At 35.0% G+C, this 15,302-nt stretch overlaps 1 protein-coding gene across 1 annotated transcript; it reads right to left on the reverse strand.

Annotated features, from left to right (window-relative positions):
* Window positions 1-136: 136 nt before the first annotated feature.
* Window positions 137-13,387, reverse strand: sart1 (spliceosome associated factor 1, recruiter of U4/U6.U5 tri-snRNP). The gene is made up of 20 exons (XM_073824631.1): window positions 12,912-13,387; window positions 12,488-12,542; window positions 11,088-11,143; window positions 10,076-10,202; window positions 9,851-9,956; window positions 9,663-9,740; window positions 8,063-8,162; window positions 7,786-7,928; window positions 7,470-7,676; window positions 5,362-5,474; window positions 5,133-5,275; window positions 4,870-4,994; window positions 1,650-1,814; window positions 1,443-1,553; window positions 1,268-1,355; window positions 1,088-1,178; window positions 866-1,001; window positions 669-758; window positions 460-581; window positions 137-382 (listed from the first exon to the last, which is right to left on the reverse strand). The coding sequence occupies exons 1-20, from the start codon at window positions 13,165-13,167 to the stop codon at window positions 364-366; spliced, it is 2,331 nt and encodes a 776-aa protein (XP_073680732.1). The 5' UTR covers window positions 13,168-13,387; the 3' UTR covers window positions 137-363.
* Between the last annotated feature and the right edge of the window lie 1,915 nt (window positions 13,388-15,302).

Genomic DNA, 15,302 nt, shown 5'->3' on the forward strand with positions numbered 1-15,302 from the left:
GAACTCCTGAATGTACCTAATGACTAATACATCTTTTAGGCATATTCACATTGTCATGTATAATCAGTACTAACAACCTCTACAGTACAAATACAAATACTTGTAATAATACATAAATCAATAATACTAGACAAGCTTTCTCGCAACGGTTTTTAATGGGAAAAAACAACAAAGAATACAGGGTTCTAGGGAAAATTGTATGAATCAAGAATTCAAATTAAGGGGTGTGAATTTACACACAAAACAAAGCTCAATGTTTGTATATACACATATAACTTGTTGCGACTTTATTCATTTTTAAAAGATGGCTAAAAGGAGTAGATTCTGTGTGAAAGACCAGTTGTTTGGTTCCAGTATCCAGACTTATTTCGTAATGGTGTTCCTGTGAAAAGAAAATGAGAAAACCTTTAACAAACAATGTAGGTTGAGCATAATGTGAAACAGTGAATGAATACTGACGCGTTCATGCTCTTCCCGCTGCCACTCAGCACAATATAAGGAGTTTTCTGGGACTTCTGCTTTTCCTGCAGAAGTGCAACGGTGCCCAGAGGAGTATCACTGCTGCTCATCTTCTTCAGCAGCTGCAGGAACAATGAAAACAAACATGCAAGTAGTCAGATGACTTTCATGACCCATACCAGAATCAGGAATGAAAACTTCATCCATACCGCTTCCTCCTCAAGCTTTTTCATCCTCCTCTCTGTCTTCATCTTGCCAGAGCCTTTCCCATGGAAGCGATGGGACAGCTGTCTGAAAGCCTGGAGGATGACAAATGAGGCTGAGCACTCATATAGACACGTCAGAAGGAGGAAGTAGATCTATCTAATGATGTGACTGATTGAGAAACAACCACATGTGCACGGACCTCTTTAGGGCAGAGCTTGCGACCAGATTCGTCAACGTATTCGATCTTGACGTCTGGCTTGTAGTTATCCTTTTCTTTGAAATCCTGAGTGAAGCCTCTGTATTCCTCCCTCCTGCTGTACTTGTCATCAATATTCCTGTGGTGGAAAGAACAAGAAATGGGAACATCTTAGTGTGTTCAAAATAAGAAACCACTGGAGAACATTTTGCTTCATCTACTTACATCTTGTCTTCGATGCAGTAGTTATCATTCGGCAGAGCTCCTTTAATGGTTTTGACACGAGCCACCTTCTGCATCTGTGTGTCCAGCAGTCCTGAAAGAGTTCAATGAATATTTTGTTAATAAATTAGACATTGTTACCAATTCTACTCAGTTCAAAATAAGATTTGGTTGCTATCTCACCTTTGTTTTTGCACAGAAGTAGAGCGGCAGCAAGACCAGAGTTCACAATGGGCTCTTCATCCAGAATAGTCGTGGAAGCTGTTGAGAACTGTAACAGAAAGCAGAAAAATCATGTTGAAGTGCAGGTTTCACAGTCCAACTAAACCGCTGTCAGTGAGGCGAGCACAAGACTCACATCTGCCTGGGTTTTCTCCTCATCCAGGTTGACGGTGCTCCAGCCCACATTGTCGTCCATGTCAGAGTCTGACTGTCCGCCTCCTTCTTTCTCATCATCCTTTTCAAAGTCCTGTATGACCCAAACAAAACAGACACATTCAATACCAGCAAGTGAAACAACTTTCTATTAAGTAAGAAAATAGTTGGGATGGTGCATAGTGCATACCATAATATCCTCTTGGTCCTCTCGGTTGCCTGACAGCCCATAGGTGGGGATGTCTCCGAGAGTGCGGCAAAATTCAGAGGTGGCATTAAAGACAATGTTGTTCTTTTTGTCTGGGTCGTTATCGTCATCTTCTTCCTTCACCAATCGATTCATGTGCTCAGCCACCTGAAAACACCAATACAAGGATTGGTATAGAAGAAACATTATATAACCATCATTAATATTAAAAAAAAGATATTACATTTATTGCAATCTCCAGTATTTAAAATAGCAATTAGATACTTTGTAATTTCACTGACTCACTACTTTATTATATGGGTAGTTAACAAATAGGCAGTAAAAAATGCTTATTTTCTAAAATAATGTTTAAAGAAGAAATGCATATATTTATGTAATTTGAAAATATAAAGGGTCACTAACTTGGTTAATTCTTTAAATGTTTTTTTTTTGTTACATTTTTACTAAACTACACTATAAATTTGTCCTATTGTTTGACACTGCAACAATTAAGGGAAAAAAATTCTCTTAATATATAAATATCTAAAAGAGATTTATCTTCATTGTCATTGGCACTTATCTTCATATAGTGTTATTTATTTAATATGAAATTATAATTAACATTTTTTCCCCCATGACTTCTTGGAAAATTTTAGGACAAACTATGCTGTCATCGTTCAAAACTGCTGAAAATTATACCATTTTATTATGAGTGATTATATTTACCCTATTGCAAGACTCAACTGTTTTTGAGATAAACATATGTTTTTTTATGTGTCACACCATAGGATATTACGTTCCTCTAAAGGACAGAACTAGTTCTTAAAGTGTTTCTACTTAATTTTGAACATGTCAGCGTAGAAATTTTAATACAAACAATATCAACGTTTTTTCAAACAAACTTTTTAAATCAACTAAATTTAGTTTCTTAGTCAATCAGCATGTTACTAAAACTCTTCTAGTACCCCTGCTGCATGTGCAGCACAGCTAAATATGATTGATATTCAAACTATATTCATTAAGATGTGAATGAATATAGAACTATATGGCTACTCTTTTTAGGGCTTTTTTTTTTTATTCTGTTGACTTTCTGCATTGTTCTCTTAGGATCTCCTCCCTTTTGGTGGATCCCTGTTAATTTTCTGTCTATTATATTTCTTTGTATCCACTATTTTTTCTCCCCCAATTCTTTCTGTTTCAAAAACAAAGCATCACATTTACAAATTCTGCAAAAACATAAAATAAATATATTTTAGGGGGAAAACAAAACGTCACACTTTTGTAGTGGTTCCAAAAAAGTGAAATATTTGAACAATTCTGAGACAAAAATTTACCATGTGCACTTGTCATGGGCTTAACAGGGGGCTTCAGTAACATGATCATGAATGGGGATTTTTCTCTGAAATTGGCCGATTTAAAATCAGGATATGGTGTCACACCAGAGGACATGGTTTTCAGAGACAAAATGTATCAAGTTCCTACGCTTTCTGAAATATATGGATGAAGGAAATGCTTGCCATTTACTAAAATAGACAATTGTACAATTATGCCAGAGGTATGTATTAACATTTTTATGCTTCACTTTTTAATTAATACAAGTTTAATTTATTGAACCACGCTTGACAGTGACACCATAGGACAATTTTAAGATTTGGGTTAAAAAATTGAAGGAAAAAAATAAAATAAAATAATCGAAAAACACTGCAGCTTTTATTCCAACAGGTCCATGTAATATTTAACCATTTACTGCATTTTAAATAACGACAATAATAATTATATTCATGTTTTCTATTTTCTTTTTATCAGTGAAAATGCCATGTCATGTCAACAACCCATAATCACCCAATCTATGACATACTTTCACCCCAAATACTAATTAGTTGTAATTCTACATTTTTAAAAATTGCCACCATCCTAGGTTTCGCATTTGTCAGTAAGAATGTTTTCCTCATTTACAAAAACACAATTTAATATGCTCCCTTACTCATATTTTAATATACAGAAGTCAACATTTCAAGTGGATCAAAACTTTGGATCAAAGTTGCCTAAAACCAAAACAATACCCGCTGTTGTCTATTTGGACAACTTTGATCCACTTCAAATGTTGACTACTGTATACAAGTCAGATTAAGCATGTTGTTTGAATTTTTACACATATATTGTGTTGCACTAAATTTTGACATTTTATTCTCCAAAAACTTATTTGAAACCTTAAAGGTAGACACTTTACTTATATTTAATGTGCCTTCTATGGAAATAAAACCACTTTTGTAAAATAAATAAAAATAGTGGTGTTCTGTTTCTTTTCATTTCATTTCCTACTTTAAAAAAAAAAGAAGAAAATCTTGTCTCAGGTCACATTTTGTTAAATGACTAAACCTTACTTACACTTATCAAGAAAAAAAAAAAAACATTCTTTATATTTTTACATAAACAATGTAATCAATAGCCAAGTACGAATCTCGTCAAGTTAGTGTTTAAGCATTTTACATTTATTCCAAAATAATAACTCACGGCAGTAACAATTTAAACAACATATTTTATTTGTGAACTTATGTTCAGCTATTCTTATTAATAGTTAACTTTTAACCATTTTTGAATTTCTTGGATCATCAGTCACCAAAGCTCAGCAAATATTGGTCACAGACAGATTTACTTAATTTCACCAAGCTGATTACTCACTAAAAACTCCCACAGATCATGTTCTCATGCCGTTTTAAGTCTTATTTTGACAAAGTGTGAGTTGTTTGTTTACTTTCGCAAATTAGTCTTCCCATTAACGCTATTATATTGTTAATTCAGACTAATTTGCGAATGCAAAACACGCACAAATACAAGAGGCAGGATTTATCAGATAAACCAATCACAGCCGAACATAACCAGTCATATCCAATCATATCGCAATGCAGGCATTGCCTCCTCTCATGTGACTTTCCCCCATTCATTCTCAGTTACCCCCCACCAAACTCACTGTATGCTTTAGGAGTCTGTTAAAACTCAATATGCTCAGGGCGAGAGACGTAGACTCCCAATGTAACTTTACCTGCTGGTGTCGCCGTTGGACAATGTTTCTTTAGAAAAACAAGTGATTTATACATTTTTCAAATGCTTTACTTTGTAATATTGCCAATATTTTGAAGTGACCCTGCTTCCCTTGCCTCCTCAGAAGAAGCTAATATATTTGCATTGGCAAAGTAGCAATTCAGGAATGAAAAGTGCTGACCTTTTCTCCAGAGTCTTTGAGCATCTGTTTTTGTCTGAGTTTCCTCTGTTTCTCAAGCTGTTTCTGGAGCTCCTCCTCAGCTTCATCCTCTTCTAATGCAATAGGCCCTGGAGGGGTGAAGTCCTCTGAGAGAGACAAGGAGAAAGTGTGTGAGTGCAGAGAATAGTGATGCAACTTATTTGAATTTCAAAGGGAAGAGCAGATGCCTTAAGAAAAAGGAAAAAACAGGCTTTAACTTTAGACATGAAAAAGTTCTCTCTTACCATCATCACTAATGTCCATGTCGGCCATTCTAATGTCATCAGACTGCTGGAGGATATCACTGGCCTTACTGATGGTTTCCATCGCAACATCTCCAGGTTCCACCCCCTCCTCCTCATCTTGCTTTCTACCTCGACCTCGAGACCTGAGTGCCAGAACCAGTTGTAGGTTGAAGTAACAAGTGTTGCTGGAGTATTCAACAGCAAATGAGCAAATGAGTGAAGGCTTTACCTGGAGCCGAAATCTGTGCTTCGAATGTCATCCACCATGATCTCATCAGCTCTGAGTATTTTCTCCTTCTTTCTGATTTTCTTAACTTTGCGTTTGGTCTTCTTAAAGCCCACCTAGTGTCACGCATGTCAAAAACAGATGTCAGTGAAGAATAAAATTAAATTCAAAACCCAGTGCACTAAAGGGTTAGTTCACCCAAAAATGAAAATCTGGGTACAACCTAGGGCTGTGCGATAACACGATATTTGATCGTGCACGATCAAAATTACTGCACGATCCACTTTTTCAGAAAAATCGTTGTATCGCCATATATAGTGCACAACACGTTTATCCGTAGCAGTTCGATAGACGGCGCCACGCTAACAATCTCGTATATGTTGCTCGTAAATTCAGTGAGATTAAGTGACGGAGTCAGTGACAATGGAGGGAAAAACGGAGGAGTTGGTTCCTAAAAAAAATGCAACTTCTGTAATATGGAAATGGTTCGGATTTTTGCTAACAAACACAGCACAAACAACAGGTATTTGCAAATGTTGCAATGATAAGATTCGCACGACGGATAGCAACACGAACGAACCTTTTTAACCACCTCAAGAGAAAGCACCCGAAAGAATATGCAGAGAGTCAAATTTTAAAAGGACCCCACGCGAGTACATCACCAGGTACAACCAAGCAGCCAGAAACGACAAGGCTTGCGCCTGTTTCACACATACTCCGTCTGCAGTGCGTATGCGTTGCGTATTTTTTTCCGCACCCATGTTAACGGATCAGAGCGTTCACACTGCACGCGGTTGCTGTCCGGTAGTGCGTTCCAGAAGCAGTGAGTTTGCAGCAGTGCAGCGATCAATTCGGCACAGAGTCTATTTTTGCTGTGCTGCGTGCATTGCGCTGCTTGCGCTGAATTAAAGTGACAGCGCATTGTTCTCTGTAAAAATGAACATGGATTGACACGGAAATAAACCATAAATGCAGTGTACTGTGTTTCGCAGTCAACACGTGGCTTTTTGGCTAGGTTTAAAATAGTGCAGTTTTAAATAAACAGGGCAACATAATAGATACACTTGTCCAGGTAGAAATGTTCTTTAAAAATGGTTTTTAATAAAGATTTAATACGAAAGAAAGGCACAGAGAGCCGACTGTTTCTGTCTGTGGTAAGTTTTAATTTAAAATATTTGTGATAGCCCAATTTCAATATGAAAAGGAAGATATAGCCTACCTATGCTGTGTTTAAATGTGTTGCAACTGGCTTGAGCAACTTAATAGGCTGGAAAGACGTAACTGATGCCGTGACATTTTACCTGACCAAAGACATGATTCCTATAAAGTCTGTGGAAAATGAGGGCTTTAAAAGACTGTTCAAAGTCGTAGATCCACGTTACGAAATACCCAGTCGCAAATATTTTTCCTCCACTACCATTCCACAGCTTTACGCGCTTGAATGTTGGGGACTGAAAGAAGCAGATACCTGTATGACGACAGATAGTGGGGCCAATATGGTGAAGGCATTGGAGCTCAACAGCTGGACTCAGTAATTGTAATGCAAGTCTTGCTGAATGTTCTTTCTTTGCAGAATAGCACTTGCATTAAATCTTCACTTGATTAAAATATTCTTAAACATACATGGTAAGAGTATATTTTTATATGGGGACATTAGTTTGGTTGTATTGTACCTTTGTAATTTGCAAAATAGTCTTAAAAAAACCAACTTGAAAAAGAATCGGGATAAAAATCGTTTTTCCATATCGCCCACCCCTAGTACAACCAGTTGGTGGAAACTATATTAAAGTGATTATTACGTTTTAAATATTGATATTTGTCTTACAAAAATGCATCGATTCGCGACTGAAGGCCTTTATTTACCCCCCTGGAGCCGTGTGAGGCTTTTTATTATGGATGCACTTTATTGGACTTGTTTTGGACTAATGAAGAGAAACACCCACCTATGCCATTGTAAAGCTTGGAAATGCCAGGATAATTTTTAATATAACTCTGATTGGAATTGTCTGAAAGAAGGAAGTCATATACACCTAGGATGCCAGAAGTGTGAGTAAATCATGGGCCAATTTTCATTTTTGGGTGAACTGATTCTTGAAACACATTGTTCTCACCATCTCCTGTGGCGTGTAGTATTCATTAGCGAGGGAGAGAGCAGGCATGTTGAGAGACTGGGCCTGATTGCGCAGGTTCTCTCTGATAGCCTGAAGCTCCCGCTCTCGCTCACCCCCAACATAACCTCCAGAACTGAGTCTGAAACTCTTCTTCTTCTCTCCCTCGATCTCCTCATCATACTTTGACAGCACTGACTTTGGCTTGAACTGGACAGAATTCAAAGAAAACAAATGTTACGTAAGGAATCAGTGGTATTTTTGGCCATGTAAGGTTTTAATGCATTTGGAGATTTTGGAATTTCAGATGCAGTCTTACAACGACCATGTCATCCACACTCTCCTCTTCTTCATATGGTTTATAATCTGGCTTCTTCTTCTTTAGCTCCACATTTTTCTCTGCTTTCTCTCTGTCCACCAAACCCACATTCACCAGCACATCCTCCTCCTCCTCCAGAACGCCTGTGAAAATCACCCACACAGAGAAGCTTTGAGCGTGCCTACCAGAGTGTGTGTAGGTGGTGTCAGTGTTTTAGCAAATGCTTGTTCATCTAAAACAATGGTACATTTCATTCAGCATCATCATGTGAGCTCACCTTTGTCTTCCAGAGTTAAGACAACCGTTTCCCCCTCTTTGAAAGAATCCATCTTGTGTTGAACCTTCAGCCCTTTGAGATCACCTGAACTGTACGAGTCCTGGTTAGTAAAAACAGACCAATCAAATCAACATATAAATGGATATTCAGTACTATGATAATAATAGATAATACTTCACTAAGAATTACATACATATAAAAAAAAAGAAACCTTTCTACCAACAGCTGTTACATGATCAAAGCTACTTTCTCTTGGTATTTTTAATTCGTTTTTCTGCTTGTTAAAGCAGTAGTTTTCAAGGGACCAGGGCCAAATAGAGGGTCTCAGCAAACTTTGAAGGAGCCTAAAGATGACATATTTAAAATAAGGCTAAATAAATATTAAAATGAGCTAAAACAGACAAAAACTAAGATAAATCTTATATTAAGTAACCCCCTCAACAATTGTCATTTTTCTTTAAGAACCAGGGAAACATGTACATGAGAAAGTCTAATTTAAAAATATGACTTCTAGAAGTGGAAAAGTCATGTACACTACCAGTCAAAAGTTTTTGGACAGTATTTTAATGTTTTTAAAGACGTCTCTTCTGCTCACCAAGCCTGCATTTATTTGATCCAAAATACAGCAAAAGCACTACTATTGTGAAATATTTTAGGGTTTTAAATAACTGCTTTCCATTTGAATATATTTTAAAATGTAATTTATTCCTGTGATCAAAGCTACATTTTCAGCACTACTCCAGTCTTGAGTGATGCATGATACTTCAGATATCATTCTAACAGTTGAGTACATTTTTTCAGGATTCTTTGATGAATAGAAAGATCAGCATTTATCTAAAATACAAAGCGTTATACCCAATACTATTCAAAAGCTTGGAGTCAGTATAATTCTTTTTTATTTTATTTCTTTGGAGGGAGGGCTTAGAAATAAATACTTATATTTAATAAGGATGCTTTGAATTGACCAAAGTGATGATAAAGACATTTCTAATGTTACAAAACATTTTTATTTCAGATAAATGCTGTTCTTTTTACAGATGAACTTTCTATTCATCCAAAAAACTGAAATAAAAAAATGTGAAGGATCATGTGACTGAGTAATGATGCAAAAAATTCAGCTTTAAAATCATAGGAATAAATTACATTTTAAAATATATTTAAATACTAAACAGTTTTTTAAAATAGTAAAAAAAAAAAAAAAAAAAAAAAAAAAAAATCACAATATTACTACTTTTGCTGTATTTTGGATCAAATAAATACAGGCTTGGTGAGCGGAAGAGACATTGGAAATCTTACCATCTAAAACCTTTTGACTGGTAGTCTACATTAATAAAATCTTACGTTTCTATTTGGTAAGAAATTTCTATTTTTGAGTAAAAGATTTATTCAGAAAATTAATTTTAATAATAATTGTAATATTATATATATATATATATATTTTTTAATTTATTTTATTGCCACTCCTAGTGCAAATAAAAACTAAAATATCTGAAAATTAGTAACTGTGGCATTACAGCAGAAGTACCAAAAATATTTTAGGTGTCTTGAAGGAAAAACAAAATTGTGAGCGGAATCAGAAAGCATTAGTAAAGTCACACACCTTCTTATCCTGTGCAAACTCCTGCTCAACCAGATTGCTCACTCCAAACTCTTCATCCATCTCCTCTAGGAGCTTGGCCTGTAAAGAAAGAAATTGCGCAGAAAATAAAATAAAAAGACTGATAAAGACCAAGCCAAACAAAGCTAGTCATTTAGTTCTCTACAACTGCCTATACTCTCTATCCATACCCTCTTCTCTGCCAACTCCTTCTCCTTGGCAAGTTTGCGACTCCTCTCCACCCAGGCAGCTGTGTCGTCCAGCCATGGCTCCTCATCTCCAAGTGCCTTCACCTTCCTGAAAACACAAAAGAGGCGGTTGACTGATGTTACCAAGATTTAGTGTTTGACATAGTTTGACTAAGAAAGAATTGAAACAATAGAAGTTTTCTTTCAAAGGTGGTAAATATTTCCTACCCCAGTTTCTTATTGAGCAGACGCTTCTCTTTAAGAGCAGCCAGTTTCTCTCTCATCTCAGCCTGTTGTTTGATATGGACAGGATTGATGGTCTCAGCCAGGAGGGGCTCCTCCTTAGTTCCAGCCTCTGCGGAAACATCAGACAATCATAGATTTAGAAAAAAAAAAAACATCAAATAAGATGTTGCATTCAAAGCAATTGTCATGTACACTAACATTCAAAGGTTTGGATTCAGTATGACAATTCTAATGATTTTGGGAAAAAAAAAAAGTCTAATCAAAAATATAGTAAAAAGAAGTACTATTATAGTTTTCCATACTAGTTTATATTTAATTATTTTTTTCTTGATGCAAAAATGAATTTTCAGCATTACTCCAGTCTTCAGTGTCACATAATTCTTTAGATTATGCTGACTTGGTGCTTAAAGGGGTCATCGGATGCAAAACTTTTACATGTTGTTTGAACATTAATGTGTAACCAGCCTACAATGATAAAAATCCACCCAGTGGTATTTTTTTTAATCTTTAAAAGTAATATCTCCTTTTTAAAATCAGGTCATTCTCAGCTTCTTGTCGTTGTGACAGCACACAGTTGATTGACATGAGCGCCTTACCTTAGACCCGCCCTCACTGAGCTGAAACAGTCTGAATACGATCGCAAATAGTGTCGAGTCAGGTGCAGAGGAATTTGTATTATTGAGAATTTTTAACCAAAGTATATTAGAGACTTCTCATTAAGACCCTAAAGAATCATATGAACTTGTGGAAAATGGGCATCCGATGACCCCTTTAAGAAATATTTCTTATTATTATCAATGTGCTGCTTAATTTTTTTTGGTGGAAACTGAACATTATTTTCAGGATTGACTGTCCTAACTGTCACTTTCTAATTATTACACCTGTCATAATTAAATGCACCCTTGCTGAACAACAGCATTTTTTTACTGACTTCAAACTTGTATGGTAGTGGTTAAAATAAGACTTTAATGTAACACGATCATGAAATTCTTACCTTTCTTGCTTTCATTGAGATCAAGGGGTTTCAACCCTAATTTGGCCCTCAGTTTACTGCAAAACAGAGCAATAGCATTTAGCACAATATACATATATTATACATATATGGGCCATTCTACAAGTTTTGGAATATTTGTCCTCCTCCCAAATTTGGCACTACTGAAACAATAATATATAATTTAAAAAGGGTTATATTGACCTATTAAGAATTTGCTTACTTTATATACTTTTCTATTTGGTTAAAGAGGTAAATCAATAATAATTAAAAGTTTGATTTATGAGATTTGTCATATTTTGAATACAAATTTTCTTTGTAAAAGGCAAAAGGTTGATCATACTGATTTCAAATTATAGATTCATTAGTTTGAATATATATTGAACCAAATACTATCATAACATCTTAGTTGATAATTCAGTCTACTTTATTTTATATTACAGAATTTTAACTCATACTAAGACAGCAAAATACTAAAAAATTGCATAAATGTTTTTATGTAGGGTTATGTGTTCCCTTTCGTCACCACTGAAACAATGATGACATGTTCTGGTTTCAGTGGTGACAATTATAGGGAATAACACCCAGAAAACAAGGATGGTTGTCTTTTTTATATTTGAGGCTCAAACGTGTCTAAAATTGTCATTACCGAAACATTTGTGAGACGTTTCGGTAGTGACAATTTTAGACACTTTTGAGCATCAAAGATGTACATTGTTAGCTAACACAGTTCTAAACAGTTGTACACATATAAAAACTAAATGTTATGAAATTACTTAAAAAAAAAAAAATACCAATTTTAATTGGTAGTGACATTCCTTAAAATTACACACAGATTGTCAAACTTCTGAAAAGAATTTACCTAAAAATGTCTACTCTATCTATGTACTCGCACCTTGTATCTATGAGAAGGGGACACAGGAATTTTTCCTGATCATAAATGTAGGGGTGTAGTTAAAATCAGTCTCAGCCAATGGACTAAAACATATACTGTTTCGGTAGTGACATGAAAAATGTGGGAGACATTTATTTATTTATTTTTTTTTACATAAAGTTTCATGAAACTTCACAAAACAACAATGGAATAAAATGCTAAATAATTTCAAAATTGTTTTCATAAGCTGAAACTTAAGGGTTAGGGTCCGGAACAGCCACCTCCAAATTAAAAGTCCCCAATAAATGATGATTTTATATACATTAAGCTTACAAATATTTTAAAATTTATTGTAGGTAATATAAGGACTCAGTAAACATCTAAGATTTGAATTCTTAAATGCTTTTTAAATATGTTTTTTGGTTGTGGGACAGCAGTCTGCACCAATTCTGAATGGATCATATATATTTGAATTTTATTATATTTTATTTCCTTCCCATTACAAATAACAGTATGCTACAAAACTTACTTGGTCTCTTCAATGCTGAGTGAAGCATCACCACTGGCAGATTTGGGACCTGGCTCTGCAAAACAAGATGAACACCTTACAATTTAATACCTCCTATCAAAGCCATAGAGATTATTTCAAGTATGGCTACCATTTTTAATTTCAGTCGGAAAAAATTAGGCTGTTTCAAAACTTAATCAGCTGACTAACTTACCTAGACAGATTCAAACATGCTGTCTAGATAGGTAGTCACAGTTACATAATTTCAATATACGAAAATATAGTTTCTATCAAAGTATTACATTTGATATTATTCTGGAATCTCATTTACAGAGTTTAACATAATAGTTGAGTCATTTTAAAGTATATTTTGATGACAGTGGTGTAGAACAGCATGTCAACACAGTTGTAGTAACTATTTAAGTTTGTAGACAGGATGACTGACCGCTGTTGTCCTCGAAAGCAGGATCAGGCTTCTCTTTCTTGACTCTTGGCTCCGCATTGCTCCTCTCTGCTTTAGCGCTCCTGTCTTTCTCTGCTCCCCGGCTGCTCCTCTCTCTGGAGCGGGATCTCTTTCGCTTCTCTCGCTCGCGGTCCTTCTCCTTGTCTCGGTCCTTGTGACGGTGTTTCTTGTGCTCACGGTGTCGGTCCTCTGGATCCCGGTCTTTCTCCTTCTCTTTGTGTTTTTTTGATGAACCCATATCGGGTCTGTTTACGGACTAAATGTGCTATATGTCTTACAGCACTTAAGTTGATTATAACACGAAGAACCGGTAAATATTTACGAAATATCAACAGTACAAAGACGACACAATATGCGCATTGTTATTAAGGCATTACTTAGTATTTTTTTCGGGCGGAAAAATTGTAAATACTAAACAAACACGTCTAGCTGAACTGCAACAACACAATCGTATGACGAACGCCGTGCTGCAGTGACAACTTCCGGGTTAAATTGACAAAGAGAGAGTTGCGGCGCCACCTACTAGTATGGAGGGCCTTAATCTTTTTGCATTTTTCCTCATTTATATAACTCGTTTTTTCTGTATGACAGTAATATTGAAAGAAAGTATAATAATGTTTTTTGTAACACAATGTTGTTACAAGTCATTACTTGACAAAATAAATAACTGACTTTTATATTGTTGTAAAATATTGGAAAATAGTGTCTCTTACTCCCTAGTAAGCAAGTTGAGGTGAGGAGAAACTCCCTAGAAAGATGATGATAAAAAAAAAAACCACAAACCACATATGTGACCCTGGGCCACAAAACCAGTCATAAGGTTAAATTTTACAAAACTGAGATATATACATTATATGAAAGCTCAATAAATGAGCTTTCTATTGATGTATAGTTTGTTAGGATAGGACAATATTTGGCCGAGATACATCTATTTGAAAATCTGGAATCTAAGGGTGCAAAAAAATCAAAAAGACTGAGAAAATCACCTTTAAAGTTGTCCAAATTAAGTTCTTAACAATGCATATTACTAATCAAAAATTACATTTTGATAGGTTTACAGTAGGAATTTTACAAAAAATCTTAATGTAACATGATCTTTACTTAATTCCCTAATGGTTTTTGACATAAAAGAAAAATCAATAATTTTGACCCATACAATGTATTTTTGGCTATTGCTACAAATATACCCCAGCGACTTAAGACTGGTTTTGTGGTCCAGGGTCACATATGCTCCAAAGGAGATATGAGCACTTATAATTAAAAGTATATACAGTTAAGGTCAAAAGTTGTTAATTATTTTTACCAAAATAAGAGAAATCATACAAAATGCATGTTATTTTTTATTTAGTATCGACCTGAGTAAGATATTTCACATAAAAGACATTTACATGTAGAAAATAATAGTTGAATTTATTTGATTCTTAATACTGTGTTGTTACCTAAATGATCCACAAATGTGTGTTTGTTTTTTTGTTTAGTGATAGTTGTTCATGAGTCCCTTGTTTGTCCTGAACAGTTAAACTGCCCGCTGTTCTTCAGAAAAAATCCTTTAGGTCCCACAAATTCTTTGTTTGTTTGTTTTTTTTTTCAGCATTTGTGCATTTGAATCCTTTTCAACAATGACTGTATGATTTTGAGATCCATCTTTTCACACTGAGGACAACTGAGGGATTCATATTCAACTATTACAGATAGTTCAAATGTTCACCGATCCTCCTCCAGAAGGAAACACAATGCATTAAGAGTTAGGGGATGAAAACTTTTAGAATTTGAAGATCAATTACTTATTTTATCTTCTGGGAAACATGTAAGTATCTTCTGTAGCTTCTGAAGGGCAGTACTAAATGAAAAAAAAAAAAAAGATTTTTAGGCAAAATAAGAAAAATGTGCACATCTTCATTCTGTTCGAAAGTTTACACCCCGGCTCTATAGGTAAACATCTTTTTTGTGTATAATCTTTTATGTGTAAACATCTTATTCAGGTCAGTACTAAAAAAAAACAACAATATGCATTTTGTATGATCCTTCTTATTTTGGTAAAATAATTAACATTTTGCAAGGTGTATGTAAACTTTTGACCTCAACTGTATAAAAATGTTAAAAACTAGACTAAACATCTCTAAAGATCAACTTGTTGATGCTAAGGGCTGCACCATCATATGAAGGCCATGCAAGGTAGTACAATTAAAACTTTAATTCAAACAAATTATATAACCACTGTAAGTGTAATAATTAAATTAAATACATAAACAGTCCAAATAAAGAACACCAGTTGAAGTAAGAGTGGTTAACAACTTTAATTGCAAAATTTGACTGTACATAACATAACGTTACGGAAATACAAGCTTCATTTGGCATGATTATTACTAACAT

The sequence above is a fragment of the Garra rufa genome, chromosome 19, assembly GCF_049309525.1.
Source record: "Garra rufa chromosome 19, GarRuf1.0, whole genome shotgun sequence".
NCBI classification, from domain to species: domain Eukaryota; kingdom Metazoa; phylum Chordata; class Actinopteri; order Cypriniformes; family Cyprinidae; genus Garra; species Garra rufa.

Bases quoted from the DNA above. Each gene is read 5' to 3' on its own strand.
- sart1 (XM_073824631.1), bottom strand. From the start codon at position 13,167: ATGGGTTCATCAAAAAAACACAAAGAGAAGGAGAAAGACCGGGATCCA. The intron at 10,203-11,087 runs GTAAGAATTTCA...ATGTTTCCGCAG, and splicing joins TCTCAATGAAAGCAAGAAAG to AGGCTGGAACTAAGGAGGAG. The intron at 759-865 runs GTCCGTGCACAT...GTCATCCTCCAG, and splicing joins GCAAGCTCTGCCCTAAAGAG to GCTTTCAGACAGCTGTCCCA.